We start from the raw sequence: 13,699 nt of genomic DNA, 5'->3' as shown, positions 1-13,699 counted from the left end.
CCTGTACGAGTCGATGTAGAAGCGAACGGGAATTGATGCCCACGAGATGTTTGCGTGGGCCCAATGAAAAACCTCCGAGACTAACCAGCTGCCTGAACGGGAAAGGAGCTGTTGCTCCGCCCAGGAAGTCACTGGGTTCACTACCTGAACCATCCATAAGCACTGCAGCAGGCTCAGCGATGACTCTTCCCTGCTGATGCTGCCAAGTTTTGAGAGTGGATGCTCGACGAACCCACTTAGTCTGAAGAGAAAGAATCCTTTCACCTGTGAGAAACTTGGCCCGTTCCAGAGCCCACTCAAGTGAACTCGGCTATCTTTTCTCTACCGAGTACCTGACACCTACCCAATCTAGGATCGCCCGTATTACTGATCTCTTGTTCCAGACCTGGAAGAACTCCAAGGATTATGATGGGGCAACTTCTTACGGAGTACATGGTTCTTGCAATCAAGCCATTCAGCTTCTAGCCTCATTTGCGCTTCCCTTTCTTTCTTTTCTTTTTCCAATCCGCCTCTCCTGACTATGGGTCCACTATGTGGGTTATAATTTCTTAGGCTTCAAGCCATACACCGGGGGGTGCACAATGCACATGGGCCCAGACCCACTGTGGAAGTTCGAAAGCCATTAACTTCATTCCGGACATCACCCGGACTCACACTAAAGCAAGGGTAGATAGAACCCCGTAAGAAGCTCGGTGGCTAACAATCAAGGCGTTGATGTTTTGTCATTGGTGGTTGGTACCTTCGTGTTCTTCGGGTGTAGCGGCTGCGCAAAGCCGTCGCTATGTGAAGAAGTCCTTTAGCTCCATTGATCTATTTTCGTCGAAGCAAATTCTAAGACCCCATGATAATACCCCATGATTTTAGGATACAATTTAAAAGTGCGAAGGAGCACTGTGTGGGCTGTCAGCTCTCGTTCCTTTTTACATATCTCTATATTCCTAATATCTAATACATTTGTCTCTGCGGTGTTCTGCAGATAGCTACTGACCAGCATGGCCCACTCTACCCAATGCTTTTTGCCAAAATTTGGTCCTCTATCCGAAGGTCCTAAACGGCCTATGTCGATGAGGACCAGGACGAGCAGTTCAGAAACCACCCAGTTGATTTCGGCGTGGCAGGAAGGACAACTCGACGCTCTATTACAAACCACGTGGGCCTTGGTCCTTTACCGCTATATCGGTTCTCCAGATATTTGCTTCGGTTGCCAACACCTGACTGCTCATGATGATGCGACCCGTTCCTCAGATAGTGCGGTAATCCGTACATGCAGACTCTCAGTCAGCGAGGATGACTCTATTCGAGGATTGCTTGAGAAAGCGAAGGGTCCGATTGACCTCGCCGATTCCGCTGAGATATGTGGAACTCCGAGCGTGGTGACCAGAAACTTTCGGTTGTATAACACCATGATGATGATTCAAGATTGTCGTGAGACGACAACGACCTCGACAGATACCCCCGTCGCGGTGATTGCCCTCCCAAATGAGGTAAATTGTATGTCATGAGGTTGTTGACGAGAACCTACTAACGTTCGATCATCAGTGCCACCTTCGCCTTCACGTGAAGGTTTTGTATGAAGATATGGGCATCTTTATGGAGTGGTGGAATAACGATATATCAACCGAGCAAATCAGGACCATGTCCAGCTATTTCCAAGAGACGTTAGCCCGAGTTCTTATGGCAGATGACACGGCAGTGAGCAAACTAAGCGGCATATCAGAAAGCGATTGGGCTCGCATCTGCAAGTTTAACGCAAAGGCTCTAGAGACCCATGACCGTTGTATTCATGAAGCCATCCATGAGCAGACAGTACTCCAGCCCGAGAGCGAAGCCGTGTGTGCTTGGGATGGAAGCTTGACATATAGCAAATTGGATCTGTTAGCTTCTCAACTTGCGTACCATCTCCAAGCGCGAGGTGTTGGGCCTGAAGTTCGCGTAGCCCTATGTTTTGACAAATCCGTAAGTGTCCCGAATAGCTTGAATATCCGCAATGAATCGTGTATTTCCTCCCACCGTTTCTCCTGAAACTATCACGGCCCTTTTGCTTTGCTGTTCCCTACAATATTCTAACAGGTGCCTGCAGAAATGGAATATTGTGGCAATGCTTGCCGTCTTGAAGGCTGGTGGTGCCTTTGTGCCCTTAGATCCAACACACCCAGCATCTCGCTTACAGTCTCTTGCTCGATCTGTACAGGCAAAAATTATGCTGTGTTCCAGAAACCATGTCCAGAACTTAAGGGCGGTGGTAGAGCACTTGATACCACTAGACGGTGACACTTGGGAAGAACTTTCAATTCCCCGCGGAGACGTAAGCCTATTAACGGAAGTAAAGGGTTCCAACGCAGCATATGTGATCTTTACTTCCGGATCAACCGGAGAGCCAAAGGTTTGTTATTCTCAGTCCTACGGGAAGGAATACCCCTCAACTGATGTTCATAGGGCACTTTAATGGAACATAAAGCATATGTATCCAGTGCAATGGCTCATGCACCACAACTTCGTGTCTTTGCCAGCTCACGTGTACTACAATTTGCGGCACATACGTTTGATGCGAGCTTGGCTGAAATCCTGACAACGTTGTTGGTCGGGGCTTGCGTCTGTGTGCCAAGTGAAGAAGCCCGCCTAAACAATATCACCAAAGTCATCAACGACATGAGAGTGAACCATGCTACTTTGACACCATCATTCGTTGACTTCATCAATATCTCAGATGTTCCAAAACTTGAGAGTCTTGTGCTCGCCGGTGAGGCAATGTCTCAATCGCACCTGGAGACATGGTCCAAAATCAACCTTGTGAATGGGTTTGGGCCCACGGAGACTGCCGTTACAGCTGCAGTCAACTCAAAGGTCACTAGTTCCTCTGATAGCAGGGATATAGGTCTTCCCACCGGGGTTCATTGCTGGATTGTAGATTCAGATGATCACAACCAACTTGTGCCCATTGGTTGCGTCGGGGAAATGCTCGCGGAGGGCCCTTCTCTAGCTCGAGGATACGTTAATAATCAGCAAAAAACTGATGAGGTTTTCATTTATGACCCATCCTGGACAAAACGCCAGGGTGGAGATTCAGGCCGGAGGTTTTATAAGACCGGCGATTTGGTACGGTATAATTCCGAAGCTGGTTCGCTGACGTATATAGGGAGAAAGGACACACAAGTAAAGTTTCATGGACAAAGAATTGAGTTGGGTGAGATCGAAGACAACCTGAATACTGATCCAAACATAAAGCACTGCCTTGTGTTCCTCCCGAAGTCTGGGTTCTCTGAAGGCAGAATCGTAGCGGTATTGTCTTTGCCTATCTTCGACGAGATTTCAGACTCAGAGCCGGTACCCCTGAGACTTCTTGAGACTTCAAAGAAGAATTCAGTCATAACTCAGATACGTGATCGATTGTCGGCACGCTTACCAGCGTATATGATCCCAACTGTGTGGTTGTGTGTCGAGACTGTGCCAATGCTTGTATCCGGTAAACTGGACAGAAAGGCTACTGCAAATTGGGTTGGCAACCTGGAAAATGACCCAAATATCCAACTCGCCAATCTTGACCCCATCCCTAATGAGAGTAGCACTCGGTCTGAAAATGCGACAGAGGAACGACTGGCTTCCATCTGGAGCCGTGTCCTCAATATCCCCAGAAACCACATCAGCCTCGACGAAAGCTTTTTAAGTCAGGGAGGTGACTCGATTGCCGGATTAACATGTGTTGGTTTCTGCACAAAGCAGGGAATCGGTATCACAGTTCAAGATATACTTCGGAGCAAGTCGATTCGGGACTTAGCAACCCGTGCAAAGGAGATTCAACAGCCAGCATCTTATGAGGAAACCATTGAGAAACCATTCGGCCTTTCGCCGATTCAAAAGCTTCATTTCATGGTGCGCCAAGAGGGTCAGGGACATTTCAACCAGAGCGTGCTGACGCGTTTGAATCAACAAGTCGATGAGCATGACCTGCGCCGCAGTATTGAAACGCTTGTTAACCGCCACTCTATGCTCAGAGCACGATTGGTTGACTTTGGCGCTGATGGATTCCAGCAGCGTATTACGGAAGACATTGCAGGCTCTTACCGTTGGCACATGCATGATGTGAACTGTCAAGATCAGATTGAGCATGCCATTGCCGATAGCCAGTCAAGCATCAATATTTACACCGGGCCCGTCCTAGCAGTTGATATGTTCAAAGGAAATGGCAAGGAATATGTTTTGTCTCTCGTTGCTCATCATCTAGTTGTCGATATCGTTTCCTGGCGAATCATTCTGGAAGATCTGGAGGATTTACTTCTGAACCCGGATGATGCTAAATCGCAAACCGGCTCTCTTCCTTTCCAGAGTTGGTGCCAAATGCAAGCAAACAAATGCCAGGAACCGAACATGGCTTTGGAAAATCTTCCTCCACCGGACTTCGCCTACTGGGGAATGGATAAATGTTCTATAACTTACGGAGACGTGGATTGCGAAACATTTGAGGTCGATGCAGAGAGCACCCATGCTCTCCTGATGGACTGTCACCAAAGTCTTCAGACTGAGCCTATTGATGTGTTTCTCGCCTCTCTTCTGCATTCTTTCCAGCAGACCTTTAGCGACCGATCTTTACCAGTGATCTACAACGAAGGCCATGGTAGGGAGGTCTGGGACTCTGGAATAGATATCTCGCGTACTGTTGGGTGGTTTACTATTCTGCACCCAATAACCTTACAGCAGATTGCAGAAGATGACCCAGTAAAGACACTCATACGTGTCAAGGACCTCCGTCGACGCGTTACGGATAATGGCAGGCAGGATTTTGCACGGCGCCTGGTGGGCGATGCGGAAGACCGTGGCCATCCTAGCCCCATGGAAATTTCATTCAATTATGTCGGCCAGCACCGAGACTTGCAGAGACAGGATGGCCTCTTCCAGCTTATGAATCAGATGGCTGGAGAGGCTGGTCGAGGTGGTGGAGCAGCAGACTTCGGCGAGAAGACCCCGCGATTTGCCCTTTTCGAGATCTCTGCGATGGGTGTTCAAGGACGCTTGCGGTTTACGTTTTCCTTTAACCGATATATGAAGCATCAGCAAGCTATCCGACATTGGATCTCAAACTGCCATGACCTCCTCAAGTACCTCGGTTCAAAATTGCAGTCCCTTGCGCCAAAACCAACATTAAGCAGTTTCCCAATGCTATCCTTAACGTATGAAGAGCTCGAAGCGATGTTCTCGGATAGACTGCCGAGTGTTGGAATCAAATCTTTTGAGCAAGTAGAGGATATCTATCCTTGCTCGCGCATGCAACAGGGTATATTATTGAGCCGTTCCCGAGACGAAGGGTTCTACTCTGTGCATGACACGTTCGAAGTGAAAGGCTCACAAAGCGAGCCTGATCTCAATCAACTGGTGCTTGCTTGGCAACAGGTGGTTATGCATCACCCAATGCTACGGACGATATTTGTGGACAAGCTCACCAGCCGGGAGCTTTTCTGTCAGGTGGTCCTAAAAACCATCGACTCTCAGCCAAGTATTTTCAGATGTATGGACGAGAGTGGAGTGCTTGCTGCGTTTGATGAACAGCGCCCAATGACCTATGTAGGATCTCGGCCACCTCACCGATTTACTATCTGTCAGACTGCTGCTGGAAAACTTTTTTGCAGACTGGAAATCAACCATGTTTCCATGGATGGTTCTTCGATTTCAATTATAGTCCGAGACTTAGAGCTGGCATACGCTGGAAAGCTGGAAGCATACCGCAGACCGATGTTCAAGAACTTCCTACATTACTTGCGTGAGCAAGATGACAGCACCAGCTATTGGTGCTCGTATTTGTCAGACTGCAAGCCTTGTCATTTTCCGGTGCTTAATGATGGCCTCACCTCTGAAAAGCAGCTTCGAAGTGTTCGTCTGAACGTCAACTTCTACAGCGAACTTCTAGAAGCGTGCGAGAAGTGTGGAGTAACTCTGTCAACTGCGATTAGCACGGCTTGGGGTCTTACGCTTGGTCAATTCTGTGGCTCCAGTGATGTTTGCTTCAGTTACTTGGCCTCTTTGAGAGATATGCCCGTCGAAGACATCGAGTCTGTTGTCGGGCCGGTTATAACGCTGTTGGCATGCCGAATGAAGATGCCCGTAAATAGTTGGCTCTCAGATATCCTACATCAGGTCCAGAATGACTATATGGAACAACTATCCCACAGAAACACGTCACTCATTGATATACAACACGCCTTGAAACTCTCGGATACGACACTGTTCAACACTGGCGTCTCATACAGGAAGCTGCCACCGAACAAAGTAAACTCCGAGGAGGTTCAGTTTGTGGAGGTGGGATCAATCTATGATCCTGCGGAGTTTCCCGTTTATGTCAATGTCGAGGTTGCTGAAGATGACGCGCGCATTGACCTGAACTATTGGACGAACGCTCTGTCAGTTGGTCAAGCAGAAAACGTTGCTAGCGTTTTTCTCAAGGCTCTGGAAAATATTGCCCATTATCAAGATACCAAGACCAGCACGATAAGTGATATCGACTTTCTCAGCGAGCAGTCTTGCACAAAGCTATGTGAATGGAATGCGAAGTTACCAGATAGACCAGAAAAGTGTGTACACGAAATCATTCAGCAACAGGCATTATATCTCCCTCTATCAACCCCTGCAATATGCTCATGGGATGCGAATCTTACGTACTCAGACGTCGAGCACCTTTCAACTCGACTGGCTCAGTATCTTATAGGTCTCGGAGTAGGACCCGAAACATTTGTCGCCTTGCTTTTCGAGAAGTCAGCCTGGTATGTCATCGCCCAAGTCGCTGTGTTAAAGGCTGGCGGGGCATTTGTCGCTTTGGACCCAAGTCATCCAGAAGCTCGACTACGGAGTCTAGTGGAAGACGTTGGAGCTCATGTCATGTTATGCTCAGTTAAGCATACTGAGAAAGCGTCTCGGCTTTGCGATAGTGCGTTTGCAGTCTGCGAAGCAACAATCGATGGGCTTACAATTCCAGCAACTGTTATGCCTGCTGCTACCCCAAGCATAAACAATGCAGCCTATGGTATTTTCACATCTGGTACAACAGGAAAGCCAAAGGTGTCAGTCATTGAGCATATATCGCTTGGAATAGCTGCGTCAACATTCCCCGAGATTTTCCGGATGGGCCGGGGGACTCGTGTGCTTCAGTTTTCGAATTACATATTCGACGTACACGTGATGGAAACTATTATAACCCTTATGACAGGTGGCTGTATTTGTATCCCTAGCGAAGAAGAACGACTGAACGACTTATCTGGGGCAATTAATAGGATGGGCGCCACCATGTGCACCATGACGCCATCCACAGCAAATACCCTGAATCCAGAATCTGTCCCCACATTGGAAACAGTCATAGCTGGAGGAGAAATAATGACCAAGAGTCATGTTGACCGCTGGGCAGACAGGTGTGTCATCAATGCATACGGGCCTTCAGAGGCCACTGTAGCTTCTACGGCAAGTGTGAAAATTGATGGAGGAAGACGTCTCACTGAGGATTACAACTCAATTGGCACTGCCTTTGCTGGCAGGACTTGGATCGTTGACCCCAATAATTACCACCGTCTCCTCCCTATCGGAGCAATTGGCGAATTGGTATTGGAAGGCTGCAACGTCGGACGTGGCTACCTCAACAATGTTGAAAAGACTAAGGAGGTCTTTATCACAGACGCTCGGTGGACTGAACATAGCGGGATAAAGAAAATCCTCGAGAATAAGGAGCGCATGTACCGTACGGGAGATCTGGTTCGGTACAATTCCGACGGCAGCCTCTGTTTTATCTCGCGTAAAGACACTCAGATCAAGCTCAACGGCCAGCGGATAGAATTGGAAGAAGTTGAGCAACAATGCGTCAGTTACTTGCCAGCGAGCACACAGGTTGCCGTTGAGGTGGTTACGCCAGAAGCAAAAACTGTGGCAAAATGCCTCGCTGTTTTCTTCGCTACTGGTGATCACGAGGAGGATGAGTCAAGTCTACTGCTTTCCACCAGTGAAACTACAGCGGACATTGTGAAGAAGCTGCATAGCTCCCTGAAAGAGTCCTTACCGATTGTGATGATACCGAAACTCTTCTTTCCGGTACGTCGCCTACCACTTGCAGCAACCGGAAAGCTTGACCGCAAAGGGCTTCGTGCCATAGTTGAACGTCTGCCAAAAGAGAAACTGATGCAATACACTACCTTCAATGATGGTTCCAGGCAAGTAGCAGAAGGTGGAGCTGAAGGAAAGCTTGTGGCTTTGTGGGAGGAAGCATTGGGGCTTGCACCGGGCTCTGTCGGCACTGATGATAGCTTCTTCGGAATCGGTGGTGATTCCCTCTCAGCTATGAAGCTTGTCAGCGCTGCAGACGCCCAGGGCATTGCACTCACAGTAGCCGATATATACGCAAACCCTATCTTGGCAGACATGGCGAAGATCTGTGAGCCTTCAGAAACGGCAGCGGAAACAGTGACAGTCGAGCCGTTTAGCCTTCTACCTTCTTCGGTGCGCAAAGACGCCTTACAAGAAGTTACTGATCAGTGTCATATACTTGATGGATCTATAACCGACATCTACCCTTGCAGTCCGGTGCAAGAAGGTCTTATCACACTCTCAACTAAGCAACAAGGAGCCTACATAGCTCGACCAATTTTCAAGCTTACGGACGAAGTCAACTTGGAGCAATTCAGAGAGGCGTGGCAGCAAACCGTGGATGAACTTGATATTCTGCGAACTCGTATTGTGCATACTGACTCTATGGGATTCCTTCAAGTTGTGGTCGACAAGGAACCTATTGCTTGGACTGCTGCAACAACAATAGATGAGATCATGGATGACACGCCAGAGTTGCCAAACCAAAGTGGAGGATCACTGACTGCCTATGCAATTGTTCAACGTGGAGATTCCTCTTCCCGCTATTTCATTTGGACAATACACCACGCACTGTACGACGGATGGAGTGTGCCATTGATTCTCAAAAGGGTGGAAGAGCTGTATAAAAGCCCTTCCGCTACGGGCTCTACGCTTCCATACAAGCTTTTCATTAGCCACCTGCAGGACAAGGATATGTCCGAGTCGGACAACTTCTGGAGATCACAACTTGCGGACATCTCTTGCTCGCCCTTCCCCCAAAGTAAGGCTTCGATTTCGGATGCTGTACGTGTCGGAAATCGACATCACAGCATTGTAGAGATCGGCCGGGCTCCGGAGAGCAAAGATCTAACTCTCCCCGAGCTTATACGCGCTGCATGGGCCATCGTTATCTCAACTCATACTGGTTCCAGTGACGTCTGCTTTGGCGAAACACTCATGGGAAGGAACATCAGTCTCCGCGGAATTACTGAAGTCGCCGGGCCTGTCCTTACAACGGTTCCTACACGTGTGCAGGTTGACAACGAGCTCTTGGTCACTCAATTCTTGCAGAACATACGCAAACTAACCACAGCAATGATACCACACCAGCACTCTGGACTCCAGCGGATACGGAGGCTCAACGATAATACGTCCCTCGCTTGCGACTTCCAGAATCTCTTGGTAATACAAACAGAAGAGGAAACCATGAATGGAGACCTGTGGGTTCCAGAGAATAACCAAACCAGTAGCGACTTCTTTACTCACCCACTTACCGTTGAATGTAAAATCAGCGGTTCAAAGCTGGTTTTGACTGTCCATCATGACGAAATCATTCTCGACAGCTGGCAAACTGAAAGGCTCACAAATCAGTTCACGCATGTGATACAGCAGTTGCTCACTTTCTCTGAGAAGGACATCAGAAAGGTTGGTGACCTTGATGTAGCCAGCCCTCAAGACAAGCAAGAGATCCTTTCGTGGAATCAGCGACAGCCAACTCGGGTTGATAGATGTGTTCATGAAATCATCCGCGAGAAGGGCGCTGCCCAGCCTGGGGCCCCGGCTATTTGTGCCTGGGACGGTCAACTTTCTTACAGGGAAATGTATGACTATGCGTCGTCATTCGCTGCCTATCTTAACTCCCGTGGGGTTGGGCCTGAAACACTAGTGCCGATTTGCTTGGATAAGTCTGTATGGGCAATAGTCACCATACTCGGTATCCTTATCGCAGGTGGAGCATTTGTGCCTCTGGATCCTGCCCACCCAACATCAAGGCACAAAGAGATCTTGGAAGACATAGAAGCTCGAATCATTCTTTGCTCTCCTCAATATCGCAATCGCTATGCAGGCTCCGTTAAGACCATCGTCCCTGTAAGTCAAGATACCATACGAGCTTATGGTGCTCTTGCAAGGAAGACCCCAAGCCTTAACCGTGCTACACCATCAAACATGGCTTATGCAATTTTCACCTCAGGAAGTACAGGCCGCCCCAAAGGCATTATCATTGATCATCGCGCACTTGCTAGCAGTGCTACAGCTTTCTCACCCATTGTGCACTTAAACGAAAATTCTCGAGCCTTCCAGTTTGCTTCTCTTACATTCGATGCCGCTGTCATGGAAGTTCTTGCCACACTGATGCATGGAGGTTGTATATGCATTCCAAGTGAAGACGAGCGCTTGAATGACGTTGCCGGTGCTATTCGGCGAATGGATGTCTCGTGGGCTTTCTTAACCCCATCTATCGCAAGCATTATCGAGCCATCGACAGTCCCTTCTCTGAAAGTGCTTGCATGCGGAGGGGAGAAGCTGTCACGGGAGGTAGTCCTGAAGTGGGCCCATCGCGTTAAACTGATCAATGGTTATGGACCAACAGAAACAACTATTTTCGCTGTCCTGAATGATGTAACCCCAGGCACTGATCCTGCTTGCATTGGCTACGGCATTCCGTCTACATTGACGTGGGTTGTTGACCCTGAAAATCACAACCGGCTCTCTCCCTTGGGTGCCATCGGAGAGCTGGCTTTGGAAGGTGCCGCTCTTGCAAGAGAGTACCTTAAAAGCCCCGAGAAAACAGCCGATGCTTTTGTTACTGAGCCAACATGGATCAAAGACTTCCCCAGTTCCCTACCTTCACCCAGGAGGATATACAAGACTGGCGATTTGGTAAGATACAATCCAGACGGTTCTATTGAATACATCAGCCGTAAGGATCATCAAGTCAAAATCCACGGTCTCCGTATGGAGCTCGGTGAAATCGAGCATCGTCTGTGCGAAGATCGTCGTGTGCGTCACGCCGTTGTGATTCTACCAAAATCAGGACCCATTCAGAAACGCCTGGTGGCAATCTTGTCTTTAGAATCTTTGAATTCAGGCAGCGGTCTTAATTCTGATGGAGCATGCGAGCTTATCAGCCAGGATCAAATGGATGCTGCATATTCCAAACTTGAAGAAATTCAGAAGGGCCTTGAGTCACAGTTACCTATCTACATGGTCCCACAAACATGGGCTGTGATCAAAAAGCTTCCCATGTTGGTCTCTGGAAAGCTAGACAGGAAACGGTTGACAGCCTGGATCGAGAAGATTGATGAATCGACATATGATCGTATAATGCAGGATTATGATAACATCAAACGGGGCAATACGGAGCACCAGGGTGAAGAAGACAATGACTCTTCCATCAATGTCCTGCTTGATGTCTTTACCCAGGTTCTCAACATTCCATCATCAAAGATTGATCCTAGTCGGTCATTTGTTAGCCTTGGTAAGTATATTTCATTCATCCACGTGAGACAGGAGGCTAACTTTCCACAGGAGGTGATAGCATTACTGGCATGGCTGTTATTTCCAGGGCTCGTAAGCACGGGCTCAGCTTGACGCTACACAATATTCTTCAGAGCAAGTCGATAACCGAGCTTGCCCTTACATCTACTGTCATAGTCCAGACAGTCAAGCACGAAGAGAAGTCTGGCGAATTATTCGACCTTTCTCCAATTCAGGGCTTGTTTATGCAGACGACGAATGAATTCCAGGGCAAAGCTCGTTTCAACCAAAGCATGACAGTCCGCCTTACAAAACGGACAAGGCCAGATGTTGTGAAGAATGCCATCAAGGCGGTTGTTGACCGACACTCTATGTTCAGGGCAAGATTCAGCAAATCCTCTGATGGAACTTGGAAACAGACAATCACCAAGGTACGTGCAATACTGTTTGTAAACCCTAAATATACCAGGCTAAGCATTTCACAGGATATTGATTCATCTTATCGGTTCCGCACTCACTCAATTAATAGCCCAAGCGACATGTTGCCTGAGATTGCGGAAAGCCAGCAGTCTCTGGATATCCAGAACGGGCCAATATTCGCCGCAGATCTATTTGAAGTTTGCGGTCATGAGCAAGTTCTATTCGTTGTAGCCAGCCATCTTTGTGTTGATATGGTGTCATGGCGCATAGTCCTGCAGGACATGCAGGAATTCATTGAAACCGGTGCCCTGGCCTCTGACAAGCCACTGTCATTCCAGAGCTGGTGCGACCTCCAGGTCGAGAATAGTAAGCGAGAAAACCGTGTCATCCAACTACCGTTCTCTAATGAGCCGCCCAATTTGGCATACTGGGGTATGGCGAACTCTCAAAATCTCTATGGTCATGTCAAGATGGAGTCGTTCACACTGAACGAAGAAGCTACTGCTTTCATTCTGGGCCGCTGCCATGAAGCTCTTCGAACAGAAACCGTTGAGATTCTACTCTCTTCTGTCATTCATTCCTTCCATCGAGTGTTTGCCGATCGGAATGTCCCGACGATCTACAACGAGGGCCATGGCCGCGAAGCCTGGGATGCTAGCATTGACCTTTCCAGAACAGTTGGCTGGTTCACAACAATGTCTCCTCTGCATGTTGACGAAGGCTCAGGTATGTATAGATAGAAGAAAACTTACAGAATGTTACTGACTAGAGGCTAGACATCATCAATACTCTGAAGCGAGTCAAGGATACAAGACGCAAGATTGCGAATGACAGCCGGTCTTACTTTGCTCAGAGTCTCCTCCATCCATCAGGAGATGATTCCACAAGCTTCCCAGTTCCCATAGAGGTTGTATTCAATTATCTCGGTCAACTCCAGCAATTGGAACGCAAGGACTCCCTGTTCCAACATTATGGAGGCGCATTTGATGCCGAAACCTTTGAACTGGCAGGAGACATGGGACCTCAAACGCCGCGGTTTGCTCTCTTCGAGATCTCTGCGATCATCATCAAGGATAGGCTTCATGTTTCTTTCACATACAACCGAAACATGCAACACAGATCACGCATCCAGAACTGGGTCTCTGAGTGCAGAAGAACCCTTGAAGAGGAGGTTCTGTCTCTCAAGGATTATTCGCCCGCGCCAACTCTCAGTGACTATCCATTACTCCCGACAACATATGACGGACTGGATGATCTTGTCAAGAAAACTTTGCCTAAAGTTGGAGTTGAAAGCTGGGACAGGGTTGAAGACATCTATCCATGCTCTCCGGTGCAAGAAGGTATCCTCCTCAGCCAACTTCGCGATCCGCATGGGTACATGTTCCACGGTATTTTCGAAGTTCATTCTCTCCAGGGCAAACATATCGATTCATCATTACTCCGAACGGCATGGGCAATGGTAGTCAGCCGGCACCCAGCTTTGCGTACCTTGTTCATCGATAGCAACTACAAGGGTGGGACTTTTGACCAGCTGGTACTCAAGGCATCTGGCGAGGATGTTCTCGAATTCGAGTGCGATGAGTCGCTTGCATTCGCTCAACTTGATCAGGTCAAACTTCACGATATAAATGCTAACAGGCGCGTGAAGCTTCCACAGCATTTGACCATCTGCACGACAGCCTCTGGGAGAGTGCTTATGAAGCTCGAG

General features: G+C 48.4%; 1 protein-coding gene across 1 annotated transcript; it reads left to right on the top strand.

Annotated features, from left to right (window-relative positions):
• Positions 1-992: 992 nt before the first annotated feature.
• nrps1 (nonribosomal peptide synthase Pes1) lies at positions 993-13,699 on the top strand (the record flags this gene model as incomplete). Its single annotated transcript, XM_015551262.1, has 7 exons — positions 993-1,484; positions 1,540-1,956; positions 2,081-2,383; positions 2,437-11,572; positions 11,623-12,002; positions 12,057-12,717; positions 12,768-13,699. Coding segments are annotated over 7 exons (12,321 nt in total), but the record flags the coding sequence as incomplete, so codon positions are not given.

The sequence above is a fragment of the Aspergillus nomiae genome, assembly GCF_001204775.2.
Source record: "Aspergillus nomiae NRRL 13137 chromosome Unknown contig00136, whole genome shotgun sequence".
In the NCBI taxonomy this organism is placed as follows: Eukaryota; Fungi; Ascomycota; class Eurotiomycetes; order Eurotiales; family Aspergillaceae; genus Aspergillus; species Aspergillus nomiae.
This window is presented reverse-complemented; position numbering and strand designations above follow the sequence as displayed.